The sequence below is a fragment of the Thunnus thynnus genome, chromosome 1, assembly GCF_963924715.1.
Source record: "Thunnus thynnus chromosome 1, fThuThy2.1, whole genome shotgun sequence".
NCBI lineage: Eukaryota > Metazoa > Chordata > Actinopteri > Scombriformes > Scombridae > Thunnus > Thunnus thynnus.
This window is the reverse complement of record NC_089517.1, coordinates 11,676,515-11,691,870: the sequence shown is the minus strand read 5'-3', so window position 1 is coordinate 11,691,870 and position 15,356 is coordinate 11,676,515. Positions and strand designations below refer to the sequence as shown.

The following is a 15,356-nucleotide window of genomic DNA, read 5'->3' as shown; positions in this document are numbered from 1 at the left end:
AGGCAACGCACTGGTCAACGCTGCTCAATATCCACCCCCAAGTCCATTACAAGTAAAAGTCATGCATTCAAAATGTTAGGGTTAGGGTACTCGTTATGCAGCAGAATGGTTCCTGTTAGTGTTATATCATTATGTAATTATAATAGTGGAATATTATTACTGACACATTGCTTTGTAAGCAGCATTTTAATGTTGTGGAGTTAATTTCAGCTACTTTATAAACTGGTAGTTTAATCTATAACAATTTATCAGATTTTATAACATGATCCTATGTTTTGTATGTGAAATGTTAATCTGCAAAGTCTATAGCTGTCAGGAAAATGAAGTGGAGTACAAGTATAAAGTAGCATAACGTCAAAATGGCCCAAGTCAAGTGTAAATACTCAGAATTGTATTTACTAACTGAACATGAGTAAGTGAAAAAAATCAACACAACGCCAGTTTATTGAAGTAATAATAAAACATTGTATGGCATTTTTCAAACACAGTGTAGCTCAAATCATATGATCAAAAGATAAATAAACCTAAACATTTCGGCTTTTGCGTCAGTTTTGTCAGAACTACTTTGAGGCATTTATACAGAATGCCACAGAAAGTGTGTAACAGTTTTTACACAGAAAAACTGTTACACACTTTCAGTAGTGGGTGTGGAGGTCAGAGCATAAATCTGCTTCCTTTTGCTAAATTTATGTCTTGTTGGACGCCCTTATGATGGCAAATACTTACATAATAACTTCATGTTACATTAACATTTCTAATGACACTTCCGTGTTGCTGAAGCAGCAGTCTGTCTCACTCCTTGTTTAATCCTTAGTTCACGTACTTAAATACATAAGCTGAGATTTAGTGATGAACAATCAGCCGTGATTGGTTTTGTAAGTGAGATTTTTGTCAGTGTTTGCTGACATGAGCCTAACAAGACCTGTACTGCTGAATCAGCTGAAAAGCAAATACTGTACTGTCCCACATATGAATGTCTCATAAACCTGAGAGATACTGCGGGGTCTGTGAACATACTTCAATGACTGTACACTGTGTTCTTTTCTGCACTTTTTCTCCCTCTCCCACTCTCTCTCTCTTACTCACTGTCTGGCTGTCACATTTCACCTCAGATTTCCAGTAGTCACATTTGTGTCATCCTGCAATTTTCACATTTAATCTGATTGTTTTTCCATAAATGCCAGATTTTCTGCATGACTTCAGTTTGTTCACAGCGCATTCAGGAAATCTACTATCCAATCTTGCAGTGTGATACAGTTAGCGGATCATGTTATATCAACACAGGGAGAGTTTATGCAAGTGCTGATTCGAATATAGAACTTGTGTTTCTCTAGTGGATGTGTTAGTAACAGAGCAGAGAGTTAATACGGTTTAATAGTTACTGCACATTTTGTTCTGCTCTTATTGTTGAATGAGAGTACTCAAACACCTGACTGCCATCTGCTGGCTGTGGTAGGTTCTCCTTTTGGAAAGCTGTGTTCCTCCTTTGCCTGTGTTCTTCACTTTCAGGTCTCTATTTAGACCAAAAGACAGGAAGAGAAACAGATATGCACATACACCCTGTTCTGTATGCTTCCTGTTGTTGTCTGGATTTTTAAAACTCACCTTTGTCTTTCAGTATGGTAAGAAAAACAAAACAAACAAGTCAAATCAACTTTATTTATATAGCCCAAAATCAAAATCACAGATGTGCCTCAAAGGCCTTACAATCTTCACAACATATGATACCCTCTATCCTTAGACCATCAGTTTGGATAACTCTTTAATTGGTAAAAAAGAAAGGAAAGCATCTCAGGGAGAGCAACGGAGGGGGCATATTGTACTATTTTGGATATTTTTTGCTGGGGCCGATCATTTTCAGCAGTAAGTGGAGAAGATGAAGACATCCAGAGAGAGATGTAGCTCTCTAAAGTGAATGGGGTTCAGATTTGAGGATAGAAAGTACAGATTAGTTTAAGTTGCTGTTTGGATTTATTGGAAAAAGTATAGTAATTTAATAATAAATCCATCTAAGGCTCTTTTTTCTGCTTTTTGAGCCAGTCTTGTAGGGATAGATGAATTGTTTTTTTGTTTTTTTTGTCACATGCATTTACAAAGGACAGCATGTGTTTGGAGTCCCAGGAAATGGGAGTAACTCCGATGCATATAATGTGATAATGTGTTACTTTTTCCCAGAAATTTGTGACTGCAGTAAACAAACACATACTACAGTAAACATACATCGAACAGAAAAAAATAAGATCTACAGTGGAAAAAAAACAGGTCTTAACTTTGGTAAATTTACTATGAATGAGGAATTTGTCAAGATAAATAAATGAATAACATAGTACTTAGATTTGTTCATGGCAAAGACAAACTAAACAATACATGTTCAAAATAAAAATTTAACTCTAAAAGGACATAACCACTACTAAAAACACTAATATTAGACAAAAAGTAATGTCCATAAGAGAAGATCCAAAACAAGTGAAAACTGATATTTTCAGCTCCTGAAAGAAAGAGTTGTGAGGTCATGAAATTTTCTGTAGAAAGTGGAAATGCTGGTAGTATTATTGGCTTTACAATGGGGAGAGGAGAATAAACCTGGAAATATTTTAACATGTTCTGATTGTGTTTCGGTTGTCAAGAGCCTGAGATGCTTTTATTTCAGTTGTCAAGATAATATATTCAGTGTTAAAGGTGCATTCACAGTATGTTTATACTTGTTCCTACTCATCTACCTCTTCAAGGGGAATGAGGTGCTAAACAAGCTCTTCACAGCTTGGCAAGAGGTCAGAGGTCAAGAGAATTATTTGGAGAAAAGCAAAGTGGCAAGAGTAGTTAGATGATGGGAAAATTTTTTGTACAGCTTTAGTTTATCAAAGTTTATCAAGCACTTCGAAAGCACTTAGAAATGTAAGCAAGTAAACCGATTAAGGCTTAAACAGTGTAAGACTTGGTCATTCTGAATAAAGTAAGACAGTAGGAAAGGATCCAACAGCTTTAACACTGTCAGGTTAAAGAGTGTTGTACATGTATATCAAGGATTGAAGTATGAATGAATTTCAGGTCCTGACACTTTTTAATGGCTTTTATACTTCTGGTAAAGACTGCTTTACAAGACATTAAAGTTTACAGTACAGCACACAAAGTAGTCCAGGTAATCTAATAATAAAAAGCAACAAAAGTAGTAATCATGTAGTAATCATGATACAAGGTTTTCTTCCTGAACTCTCATGCATTCGCTAAATAAGTTGCTAATTTGAAGGTCTCTTTCTCAAACAAAAATTTCAGATGATGTGAGTCATTTATATCCAGTTTGTATCATTTATATCACTCAACAAAAGATCACAACATTCCCAGTATAAAGGGCAGTAGAAAACAAAAGATGGCAAAACAAATAATGACTTCTTTCAATTTCTCCCAGATCATCACTGGACAGATCTGACTTCATTCTTTAAAAGCTGCGTACCACCCTGGTTCAATATGAAGAGACACTCAGATCTATTCTGCACACAGACAGACCGCTTTTTCTTTGATAGATGATATTTTCATTTAAATATAAATAATATATATTAATATTTCATTAAAATATTATTTTTTAATTTCACAATATGTAGCTTTGGTTTACTCCAGATCTCATTTGCTCAGTCTGTTTAACATTAGAGATACAATATCAGTCTAATCCAGTTTAAAGGACAGGTTCACAACTTTTCAAGTCTGCCTTATACTGACCATTAGAGGATTCCTTCATAATGCACTTGTAATGTAAATGAAGGGGGGCAAAATCCAGAAGCCTCCTTCTGTGCAAAAATGCATTTAAAAGTTTATCTGAAGCCACAACATAAAGCTTCAGCATCCAAAAGAGTCAAATCAAGTAGATATCTTTCAATGTTACATTCTTTTTAGTGCCACAGTCCCTTTTTTTCTTATTATACTTCCATTGCAGCTCAGCAGTGAAACATAAAGAGAGAATTTGATGTTAAAAAGACTGTAAATGAGGCAGATATCCACTTGATATGACTAACTCAGACAGCTGAAGCCTCATATAAGCTTCTTATAAACTTTTAAATGCATTTTTACACAAAATGACTGTGTGGACACACTGGATTTTTGGCCTCCATCACTTACATTGAAAGCACATTTGAAGGGGATCTTTTAATATCCAGTACGAACAGGAAGAATGATTACAGCAAGGAAAACCTATTTTGGTGTTCTTATGGGCACTTGATTGAAAAATTGTGAACCTATCCTTTAAAGAGTTGATCTTCAAACCCATAAATACTACATGTATCATACAAGTTCCTTATTCATGGCCAATTTTGTTGTTTATTCCATTTAAATACTGTAGTCTTTTGGCTTATCTTTTACTTATCATCCATGTGTATCTGACTGTTCCACACTCTAGTCCAGTAGGTGGTGGTAATACACCTTTAACCTGGATTGCCAACACTAGTTTTCTGAGAGCAAAATTGGCAATGCAGTAAATAGTTAAAGGGGGGCATCAAGGAGAGTATCCAGCAAAAGTGGTGTTGGATACTGCTTGGGAAAGGGGAGTAGGGAAAATGAAGAAAGATTGTTTTATTTTCAATATAAGTAAAGAGGTGGAAGTAGGAGTGGCTCCTCTAATACACTGGTCAGTTGTACCACGATGGATACCACCCACACCAGAAATAGACTTCAGTATATCAGAAAGCATAAGAACACATGGGAGTACTGTATATCTGGGCATGGTAAAGGAAAGGCTAAAAAACAACTGGGAACATTATCTCCAGATTTATACAGACGGAGCTCAAGATTCCAAAACTGGAAGATCAGGCTTTGACTTTTACATCCCAGACCTTGAAACTGATGACTCTCTGATGGAGTTTCAGTGTATACAGCAGAGCTAATAGCTATAATGTGGGCACTGCAGTGGGTAGAGGAGGCCAGGCTGAGGAGGGCAGTCATATGCTTAGACCGAAGAAAGAAAACAAGTTAGGGACCTGGCCGGACCTTGTGGTGGAGTTGTTGGTTCTGTTGTATAAAATTGAACATGCCGGTGGCTCGGTTGGGTTTTTTTTGGGTACTAGCCCATGTTGGGGTAGAAGGGAATGAGGCAGCAGACATGGTGGCTAAAAGGGCACTGAAGAGAAACATTGATCTGAGTGTATGCAATGTGAATGTACATCTATCATCAAGGAAAACATAACAGCTGTGTGGCAGGAACAGTGGGAAAAAGAAAAGAAGGGCTGTCATTACTTGTTGATACAAAAGAGTTTAAAGACTGAGTGTTGTTATCTAGACAACGTGAGAAGGCACACTGCCATTATGACTAAGACTAAGACAAGGACAGTGTGGATTAGCATGGGGCTGAGTGAAGATAGGCAAGCATGAGGATGGACTGTATGGGAACTGCAGAAAACAACAAATATTGTAAACATCTACTTATGGAATCTATCTTATATGAAAAGTAAAGAGCACGGCTATAAGAGTGGATTATTGTAATGTGGGACACTGCCAAATGTGGGACACCTAAGCTCAAATGCATCTATTTCTTCCTCTTCCCTAACAAATGCTAATGAAAAGGACTGCCATTAAATTAAACCTGGGGTGTTGTAATTAAAGTCACATGACTCCACACATGTGATGCTACAGATTGGGGTGGGGTAATCTTCCAACAGGAAATACCTGCTGTGAAGTCCATATGTTGAAGTCCAGTAAATGGGTAGTGACAAAGGATTTAAAGTTGTCAGATTGTGTTTATGATATATCCATGCATCAAACATGCTATAATATGATTAAAACATGTTTCATATTTTTATTTCAGTTAACTTTTCCTCATCCCACTCTAGAAAATGTGGTTTGAAATGTGGTACAACATGATTTTACTACTGTGGGACAGTAATAGAGGTTCTTAAATTGGTGAAATATGTATTTAAGCACATTAAATGTGCAATACCAATAGTTATTCAGGGGTCTTTAGTCTTGTAATAAAATACAAATATCAGTGCCAATTGCAAAAAATTGTCCCACATTACTGTAATTCACCCTACCACAGTATCACGTATGGGAATATAGACAGTCACAATGAGGAACTTCTTAATCCCAATGAGAACCAGTCAAAGACCGTGAAAGCAGTCCTTGAATTCATTACAACAGAATTATTACACCTTTGAAAATACATACCCCGACCTGCAACATAATCCCGACCTGCGGGAGGCAGCAAGGCATGTAGCCTGCCGGAAATGAAGAAGCAGAAGCAGAACGCAGACGCAGAAGCAGCAGCAGCAGAAGAAAAAGGAGTAGAAGAAGAAGAAGCCAAAATAGTGCAGACGAAGAAGAAGAAGAGGCAGAGGGGGGAAACACAACAACTTCTGCACCGTGGCAGCAGAGATGGACAGTGATCAACAGTTAAAAGTAAGCAAAGATAGTTTATTACCGTAACAGAACTCATACCCGACCGTTCTGTGTTTTAATATTGTTAACAACCATTACGTCATCCTCACTATATAGCCATGAAGTAGACCAAATGCCTCAAAGGAGTTGTCTTTTTTCGTAACTTGGCGAGCTGTTGGTAAACAAAGTTAATTGTCTAGCTAGCTACATGGAGGTAGCCCGCTAACTAACCTAACTCTAATCATAATAACGTGTTTTTGTGAGCATTAATTCTTTAATTTACCCCAAAGCACCAGAGCGTCATTTAGGGGATCCGAGGAAGCAACGTTGCACTTTTAAAAAAAACAAAATATAAGGTTAACACCTTCCACGATAGAAACATTACAACAACGTTAGTGCGACTAGCCGAATAATAGCTGTTGAAAAGCTATTCGGCAGGATTAAAGGGCTTCAAGGCCGCAACTAACGTTTATTTTCTTTATTGATTAATCAGAAAATGTTGAAAAATGTCGATCACTGTTTCCCAAACCCAAGATGCAACCTAAAATGTCTCGTTTTGTCCCAAACAACAGTCCACAACCCAAAGATATTCAGTTTAGTATCATTAAAGACTATAGAAACCAGAAAATATTCACATATTAGAAGCTGGAGTCAGATAATTAAAAAAAAATGATTCAAAATGATTAATCAACTAGCAAAATAGCTGGCGATTAATTTTCTGTTGACTATTGACAAATCTGTTAATCAACTAATTATTGTAGCTCTAGAAGGGTTAATATGATATGAAGAGCTGATCAAACTGAATGTGCAAACACACACTTGCATTGCTGTGTTGACATGGCCATGTTAAATAACATAGTTGTAGCTATAACTCGAGGTAAACTCATCTTGTCCTTCCACATCACATTCCTTCTTCCTGTATAAGTTACTCACATTTTAAATGAGCTGTGTTTTCTCTTAATAAGAGCAGACAACTGGAAAGTTAATAAAGAGTTCATGGGAGCTACAGCTGTTTATGAGTACTTATTTTATCCTCTATTCCAGGTTCATATATCTATCCAGAAGGGATCATCATTTCCTCCTCTGCTACAATGCAACAGTTGCTGTCCTCCGGGTAAAGTGCACTGTCCTTTCTGTACACCAACTTTTTTCAAACCCCAAATACCCACCAGAGTTAGGATTCATTTGCAAGATCATCTAAGGAGAGCCGTCTTCATTGGAGGTAAGCTTTCTATGTTTTTTTATTTTATTTTGTAATTAATTGACAATTTCAGAATTTTTTTTTCATCAGCAATTTATTAATAATGAAGTCTGCCATCCATATTTCAGAGTACACAATCCACAGATGTAGTCTGGAGTGCAGAAACAGGCCCCATTACCACTGTTTGTACTGCAAATCCACGCTACTAAAGAAATATGACTTCACCCATCACTTATCAGCCTGCCAAGAGTCCCATATGTTGAGAGCCATAAGATCTTCACAATTACAGACATTCATGGGCATAATAGTCCAAACTGGAGAACTGAATGCCCCAGCGGTGACCCCTGGAGAGAATGACGTCCCTGCATACGACACAGTAAGGCTGCGCTTATGTATTATGCACTTTTAAAGAATAAGGTTGTTGCCAGTAAGAAACATATAGAAAATTGCTAGCCTTTTCTAGCCTAGAGTTGCATATTGTTACTGTGATCTGGTGATGTTGGCTGCAATATCTTTGAAGGATTTAACTGTTATTCTCCAGATAGAATTCTGTATGTCACTGTTATGTACACCAATATGATTTCTATGCCCATCAATCCATAACCAAACAACATCCTGTATGTGCAGCTGTTGAGAAGGAGAGTCTTCGTTTCTCAAGGATATTGTAGAACATTTTACACACTAACTGAACTTGCAGCAAATTGTTTAAAAACATTTATGATCACAAATTTCTGTAATGTTTTAAACATGTTCTTTGAATGCAAATTTGAACGGATGGACAAACCCCAGAAATGGATATAATTTCACATTCTTAACATTCAGACTTTTATTGTCATTTCTCAGCACTCGCATACATTGAAATGAAATGTATCCTCTACACTTGACCCATCCTATATACTAGGAGCAAAGGGGAACCATTTTTAGGACTATTAAGCTAACATATATGTCTTTTATGGTGGGAGGTAAGCAGAGAACCCGGCAGAACCCCACACAGAAAGCAACAGCCGGGATTCGAACCCTTCTTCTTGCTGTGAGGCAACAGTGCTAATCACTGAGCCACAAGCTGTGCATCATATGTTGATTGTTTATATAATATGGATTGTCTTTGAACCCCATAGTTTGTTGTTTAAAAAAATGTGTTTTCCTCACAGAAGAACACAGATGACAGTAGCGGAATAATCATCATCCAGGATCAAGACGACCAAAACGGTGGAGAAGGCAGCAGCCAGTCAGGTTCTTCCGTCATCTCCGAGTCAAACCAATGTGACACTGCAGGAATGACAAAGAGGAGCACAGACTCTCCAAAAAATGAACAAACTGTTTCGACAAACTCTGAAAAACCACAAGACTGCGATGAATACTACTTCATGGGCCTTTTGGAAATGTTTAAAAGGTTGTCCCCTCAGAAAAAGGCAGAGGTCAGCATGAAAATAGAGAGACTTCTCTTTGAGGCTGGGTTTGAGTAGCCGAGGGTTTACACACACACACAAACAAACAAAATGATCATCATGTGTTTTTTTTGGGGGGGGGATTGTAATAAGCAGAGTTTTAGTCACATGGTTGCACATTACCTGAAATACACTGTACACAACAGTATCTTTGTGCCAGGCCACTGCACCTTCAGTGGAGCTGTAAAACTACTATTTACAGCTCTTGTGAAGCATTGATACCACTCATTAAGGTGAGATGCCTTGTTGCTTTCTGATATTGGACTGAACTTGAGAACAATAATCTACTCTGGATCTTATGAATATTCTTAAGTTCAGTATGCTGCTAACAGCCACTTTCCTTATACTCAGTATAGCTGCTACCACAGACTGAATTCAATATTTCCTCTGATTGAACACTAATATGTATGAAAACACCGTAGAGTACTGTATTATATGTTTTTCCATGCAGATTATCCTGGCAGTTATAAAAGGAGATACTGAGTGTGTGTGAAACAAAATAGTTGCTCAAAATAAATTGGACAGTTGTGGTAAGATCTATACTTTTTAGACTTTCACAATAAGACGGAGATGTGTGCTGTATGGTAAATAAAGAATAACCAAATGCTTTAGGCAGTTAAGCCTGTTGAACCTACCTCAGACAGAGTCTTTGCATGAAGAAATGAAGCTGCTGTTTGTCAAACCTGAAAAATGTTGATATGTTTGTTTTTTCATTCAAATGAAGCTTCTCTGTGCTTGATTTGAAACTTGAAGCCTGCAGTGCACATACAATGAGAATTGATTTTTCAGGAGACATCTTGTTTCCAGCAGTTTAACTTTTTAAATGAATAATATTTGCACATTCCTTGATTCTGGATCTTTCAATAAGGGAGGAGTAGATGTAATTTTAAGGATTTTTAACATGATAATCTTTTTTTTTATGGAAATATTATTATTCCAAGCAGTAGTAGTACAGAGTATTTGTCTATATCTTAAAACTACTCTCATACTTTTTAATTTCCTGTGTTTGATGATCTTATTGTTTGTTTTTATTCACTTTTGTCTTCATAATTTGCTTTTCTTTGTAAAGCATTTTGCAACTTTGTTAAGGAAAGTGCTACACAAATAAAGTTTTAATATTTTTAAAGCTGTCTATTTTATAAAACTGTCTGGAGGGGGACCTTAAAGCTCCACCTGATATGTCTCTTTCAAACCTTTTTTGGTAGCAGGATAGCAGGTTTAAGTTGTGTGTGTGTGGGGGGGGGCATAAACCTTTGTCTGGAGAGACACAGGGATCTTTGTACAAGGATTTTAATGGTGGAAATGTATTTGATACACAAAATAACTTATTCTTCCAGGAATGTGAATATCCACAAATCAACGCTTACCTTAATGTGGAAATCAACTGAGGTGCATGATAAAACAGTACAAATGTTATTGACAAAATCATTCTAAGGTCCATTTACTAGCTTTTGCAGAATTCAATGCTCAAGTACTTCACAAATAATAGTTTGAAAAGCTCATAAATGAGACAGCATCACATTAAAGTAATGCTTTAAATTCACAGAGAGATTGTACTAATAGAAAAATAGCATGAGATGCAGTTATAATAATAAAACTGGGGTCTACACATTATTATTAAAGCCACTTGCTGATAAGGATAAATATTTTAAAGAAATCAGTGTAAATTTTACATTTCTGACCCCACAGACGATTTGGGATCGACTGAACGTTCATTAATCATCTGTCTTGTAGCAGTAGACTCCATGCTTGTGCTGTGGAGGCGGGAAGCCAAAGCTGCGCACCCCCGGCTCAGAGGGGCCGCAGTTTCTTCTTGGTCTGGTGATGGGATACCGAACGCTTCCGTCAGCCAGCCAGCCAGCGTCGCAGTGATCCAAACCTGAGAATTTCCAGGCGGCAAAGAGCTGTCCAACTTTGGCAATCTCTGCTCCGTTCTCCTCACACGCCTGCTGAGCCTCCGTCAGATTCATCTTTTGAGAGGGCTGAAGATAGTAGACCTTCCCTTTAGAGGAAACATATTTATGGTGGTATTTAGAGATCTTTCTGCAGGCTAGATCATGCAATCAAACAGACCCTTCATTAAAGTACAGACCATTTGATAGGTTGGTTGCAAAGACTCAGGGAATAAGTGTTGATTTACTTTACACTGTAATGTACATAAACCAAAAGAAAGCTATGGGGTTGGGGTATAAATATTTCTACTATTATGGTGACTGACTTCGGTCATGAGGTAAAAAAAAAAAAGGACAAAACTTGACCAATTATGGGGTGAAAAAGTAAAGTATGGAGGCTTTTTTGTTATATAGTCAGTATGTTGTAATTTGTCTTTGAATCCTTGTATGTGGTTTAATTTCTTAGTGTTAGATATCTTCAAACTCATAGTTACTTAATATTGCTATATAATTGTTCACTTTTGAGCATACAGGTCAATGTAGATTTAATGAGGCTTCATATTGGGCTTTATGAATATTGCACACAATTTCCAGTGACAGCGCCCTCTTAATAAAGGCAACAGAGACAGAGAGATAAAAATTGTGCCTTTTGGCAAAGATAGTTTCAAAGCAGGGAGGTACTTCATCATTGAAACTTCAATTTAATTCACTGATGAAGACCAAAGGGAGATATTTAATAGGCCTCTACCATGGAAGACATTTGGACAGGTCACAGGCGTAAATAACTAAATTAATTCCATTTAGCTGTGGTTTCAGGGTCTTGGTATTGTGCATGCATGATGACACAGAGCTGATGTTATTAGTGACACCTGTGCTTTTCCTACTCTGACATGTCAACATGTCCTCAGTCATGTTAAATTTCTCAAAGATCACTTCACCTCGCAGTGAGGAGGAGAAGCAGAAGACATCGTAGCGATGAAGGTGCAGCTGGCGTCTGCCGTAGCTCCGGACTCCTGGGCCGAGGTCGTGCCCCCCGCAGGGCATTCTGGGCCGGGTGATGGGGTACTGGACCGTCCCGTCAGCCAGCCAGCCTGCGTTGCACCAGTTCAGGCCTTCCTTCCAGGATTGGAAGAGCTGAGCGAAGGTTGCCAGTGTGGAGTCCTGCTCCTCACAGGCTTGCTGGGCACCCAGGAAGCTCAGGTGGTAACGTCCACGAGGATGCTGGTAGGGAAACACTACACCTGTGTGGTGGAATTAATCAGACAGCTGTGAATTTATAATAGTGAGATGTACATCTACGTTACATTTTATGAGGGTTTGCACAGTAAAACTCCTTGCAGTGTTTTGATTACCTTTAAAATATGTACACTAAAATATTTCTATTATTACTACCACTGCTAGTATCTCTGCATCCACTGCTATTAATACATCCCAACCTCCATTAGACTTTTAAATAGCACCGAGACATAGATATGAGTGTATCATTTAGATCATGTTTTATTATCGATAGTATTTTATTGCGTTTCTCACCCATTTTTTTGTCTCATTGTCACCATGATGTGAGTACTTTTTACTGGGCACATGTGTAATATCTGTCTGCTGCTAGCTCTAGGCTCTAGCCTTTGTGTACGTCTATGTATTCTATTTATTTATTCAGTACATCTTTTACCTTGTTATCTTTGTATGATCTGTTTTTTTGCACTAGATGTTTGTCTGATGGCTTTTGTTTAGATGATGTTTAGTATTTGTCATGACTGACATAAGCAGCACTCATGGTCCAAGACAATAAAGGTTATCTTATCATACTTCTCCTACAAGTACTACTACTCTTCAACTACAGCTACTACCACTAATTAACGAACTAAACATGTATTACTATTAATATGATCTAAAATATAATGTATTTCTGCTACGACTCATCCTGCCAGTGATAACAATGAGACTTATCAGAATCTAATTTAATTCTACAAGAAATGATTAAATCCTTCTTACAAAAGTCATTGGACAGTGAGAGTGAGTGTTAGCAGTCAATATAAAGCAACACATTTATTTCAAGGAATGAATATGAATTATATATACACAAGCATGCAAGTGTACTAACAAACAAACAATTAAGCAATGTAAAATCTAAAATGTCATTCTAAAGGACTCTAATGGTCAAAACGATCCTGTCTTAGGGTCTTAGGATGTGTTCTGGCTATACAATTTGAGTGAAATTCTTATAATTAGTAAATGTCACACTTTTGTTTTACTTACATCTCAATTAAAAGTGTCTGTAATAATTGAACTCGCATCGGAAGGAAGTGAAAGTGTCAAAGTTTAGGATGAAGTACCTCGTAACTCCAGCTCAACAGACGTGCTCTTGTCCTCTAGTCCGTCTACCACCTCACAGATGTAACGACCTGAATCATTCAGCTGGAGTTCAGTCATCACGAGTGCAGCGTCTCCTGGGAAGTCCTGTCTGAGCTGCACACGACCTCTGATCGACAGGCAACAAGCAACAAACCAACAGACACACTGTAAGTAAAAGTTTAAAGAATGATCATCAATTAAATAGTCATTGGTTTTTCCAACAACCTGAAGTCTCCGAAGCTTCGACTGCGGGACCCAATAGCCACCAGCACGTCTGTCTCATGTTCCCCAGCAACAGGGAACCAGGACCACTTGACTCGGACCTCCCTTGGAGAGCTGAGCTCAGGCTCGTACCAAAACCTGCATGGCAGAGTGGCATTACCCCCCCTGACTGAAAACACAGATGACTGAGCAGAGTCCACGTGGAGCTTCACACCGTTGAAATGAACTAGAGGAAATACAGACATTACATTTGAGAATAGAGCTTGAAAATATCACCTTTATATTAAAAATATGACCTTAAGCAGATTGAAATGCAGCTCTAATGTAAACATCTATAAGGATTTACAATATATTCTGTTAATAATGTGCATACTTTCTTTGTTGCCCTTTCCATTGAGGAAATTGTGGTAGAAGAAGCGGTTTGGGATACTGGGGACAGCCAGGGCCCGGTCTGAGAGAGCCAGCTGGACTCCCAACAACAGCAGAGCCTGGACGCAACAAACCATCGTCCTGACTGTAATGACAAATCCTGATCCTGTATGGTGTCTGTACAATCTTCAGACCTGTGGAGAGAGATCTGATTAGCTCTGTATTCCCAGAAACACATAGCAGAATAATTACTTTTACTGTATTTGACTGTATTTTTAGTTAATACACAGTCTGCTGTATTTTTAACATTGTTTGTAGTGACAGTACAGTGCCAGTAGAGGCCAGTATGACACCATGTTAGTAAGTCCCGTCTGTTTTCTATAAAACTTCATGTTTCTACTTCGACAACTTTTTGCTGTGTTTTAGACCTGTAAGTTTGTGGAAATAGTTTTCTTTTCATTGTAACCGAACACAGTTACTTCAAATTACATATTTAAAATATAAGCTGAGGTAATTCACTTTGTATTTTCGACAGATTTATTTCTATAATACAGATAATTCTGTTGAGAAGATAATTTTAGCATCAGACTTATTTGCATCCGTACCCTGATCTGCATCTAAATATATGCATCTACCCGTGAAAACAGCTTCCTCAGTGTCAGGGACCTAACACCTGGACACAGGTGAGCTCATTGAAAAACATGGAATAAAAACGCAAAAAGTTCTTCTAAATTTAGGGAACGTAAGACAAATTTACAGACGCTCCTCTGGCTAATGAGGTGATGCATTTTATTAAGATTAAAGAACATAATTAAGCACTTTATTAATATTTGTTGTTCTTCACTCACCGCAAAACAATTCTGCTGTCGTGGTTTTAAATCCCTCTGAAAGGAAAGCTTTGATGGTGAGAAGCTGAAGAAAAAGATGCGCACGTCAGTGTCTCTTCTTCTGACGATCACAGCGGTTATCTGATATCACTGAAGAAAACAAAAAAATCCGGGCTTTTGTCTCCGATCTTTGTCGTTAATTAGAAAAAACTTACACCAGATGTTTGACACTAAACTAGGTGCAACATTTCACAATGATACGTGTAGTCTAAAGTTTCCCTGAAGAGTAGCAGAGCCGCTCTGCTGCAGGAACAGTTCAGCCTCTGTGGACTAATGAACCCACCTGAGTGTTTCTACAGCCAGTGAGTGAAAGAGGAACAGTGATGCCAAATATGAAGTCCACCAACAAAATTCATACATATTCTAAATGTATAGTGCCAGTGTTTAAACAAATGAAAGAATGAAAAAAGAATTTCCTTATTTTTGTCTAATCTTGGGCAGTGAAGTGTACATTTGTTAATAAATAAATAAATAAATGTTCCTATGAATGTAAATGTTTGAAGTTCATGAGCATTCTCTGCAAAACAACCAAAGATGAGAAAGATTTAAAATGTAAATTATTTTACAGAAAGAAGACTATATGGTCCATATGGATCTAAAACCAAACATCATGTTATTTCCAATGCCA

General features: G+C 37.6%; 2 protein-coding genes across 2 annotated transcripts; one reads left to right on the top strand and one right to left on the bottom strand.

The window, feature by feature from the left end:
* The first annotated feature begins 6,246 nt into the window (after positions 1 to 6,246).
* Positions 6,247 to 9,612, top strand: LOC137179642 (uncharacterized). The gene is made up of 4 exons (XM_067584476.1): positions 6,247 to 6,378; positions 7,402 to 7,579; positions 7,687 to 7,934; positions 8,710 to 9,612. Exons 1-4 carry the CDS (start codon positions 6,355 to 6,357, stop codon positions 9,022 to 9,024), a joined length of 765 nt encoding a protein of 254 aa, XP_067440577.1. The 5' UTR covers positions 6,247 to 6,354; the 3' UTR covers positions 9,025 to 9,612.
* A 690-nt stretch (positions 9,613 to 10,302) lies between these two features.
* On the bottom strand, positions 10,303 to 15,117 carry LOC137179632 (hyaluronan and proteoglycan link protein 3-like). Its single transcript, XM_067584463.1, has 6 exons — positions 14,690 to 15,117; positions 13,846 to 14,035; positions 13,476 to 13,698; positions 13,232 to 13,377; positions 11,837 to 12,139; positions 10,303 to 11,008 (listed from the first exon to the last, which is right to left on the bottom strand). Exons 2-6 carry the CDS (start codon positions 13,976 to 13,978, stop codon positions 10,722 to 10,724), a joined length of 1,092 nt encoding a protein of 363 aa, XP_067440564.1. The 5' UTR covers positions 13,979 to 14,035; positions 14,690 to 15,117; the 3' UTR covers positions 10,303 to 10,721.
* Between the last annotated feature and the right edge of the window lie 239 nt (positions 15,118 to 15,356).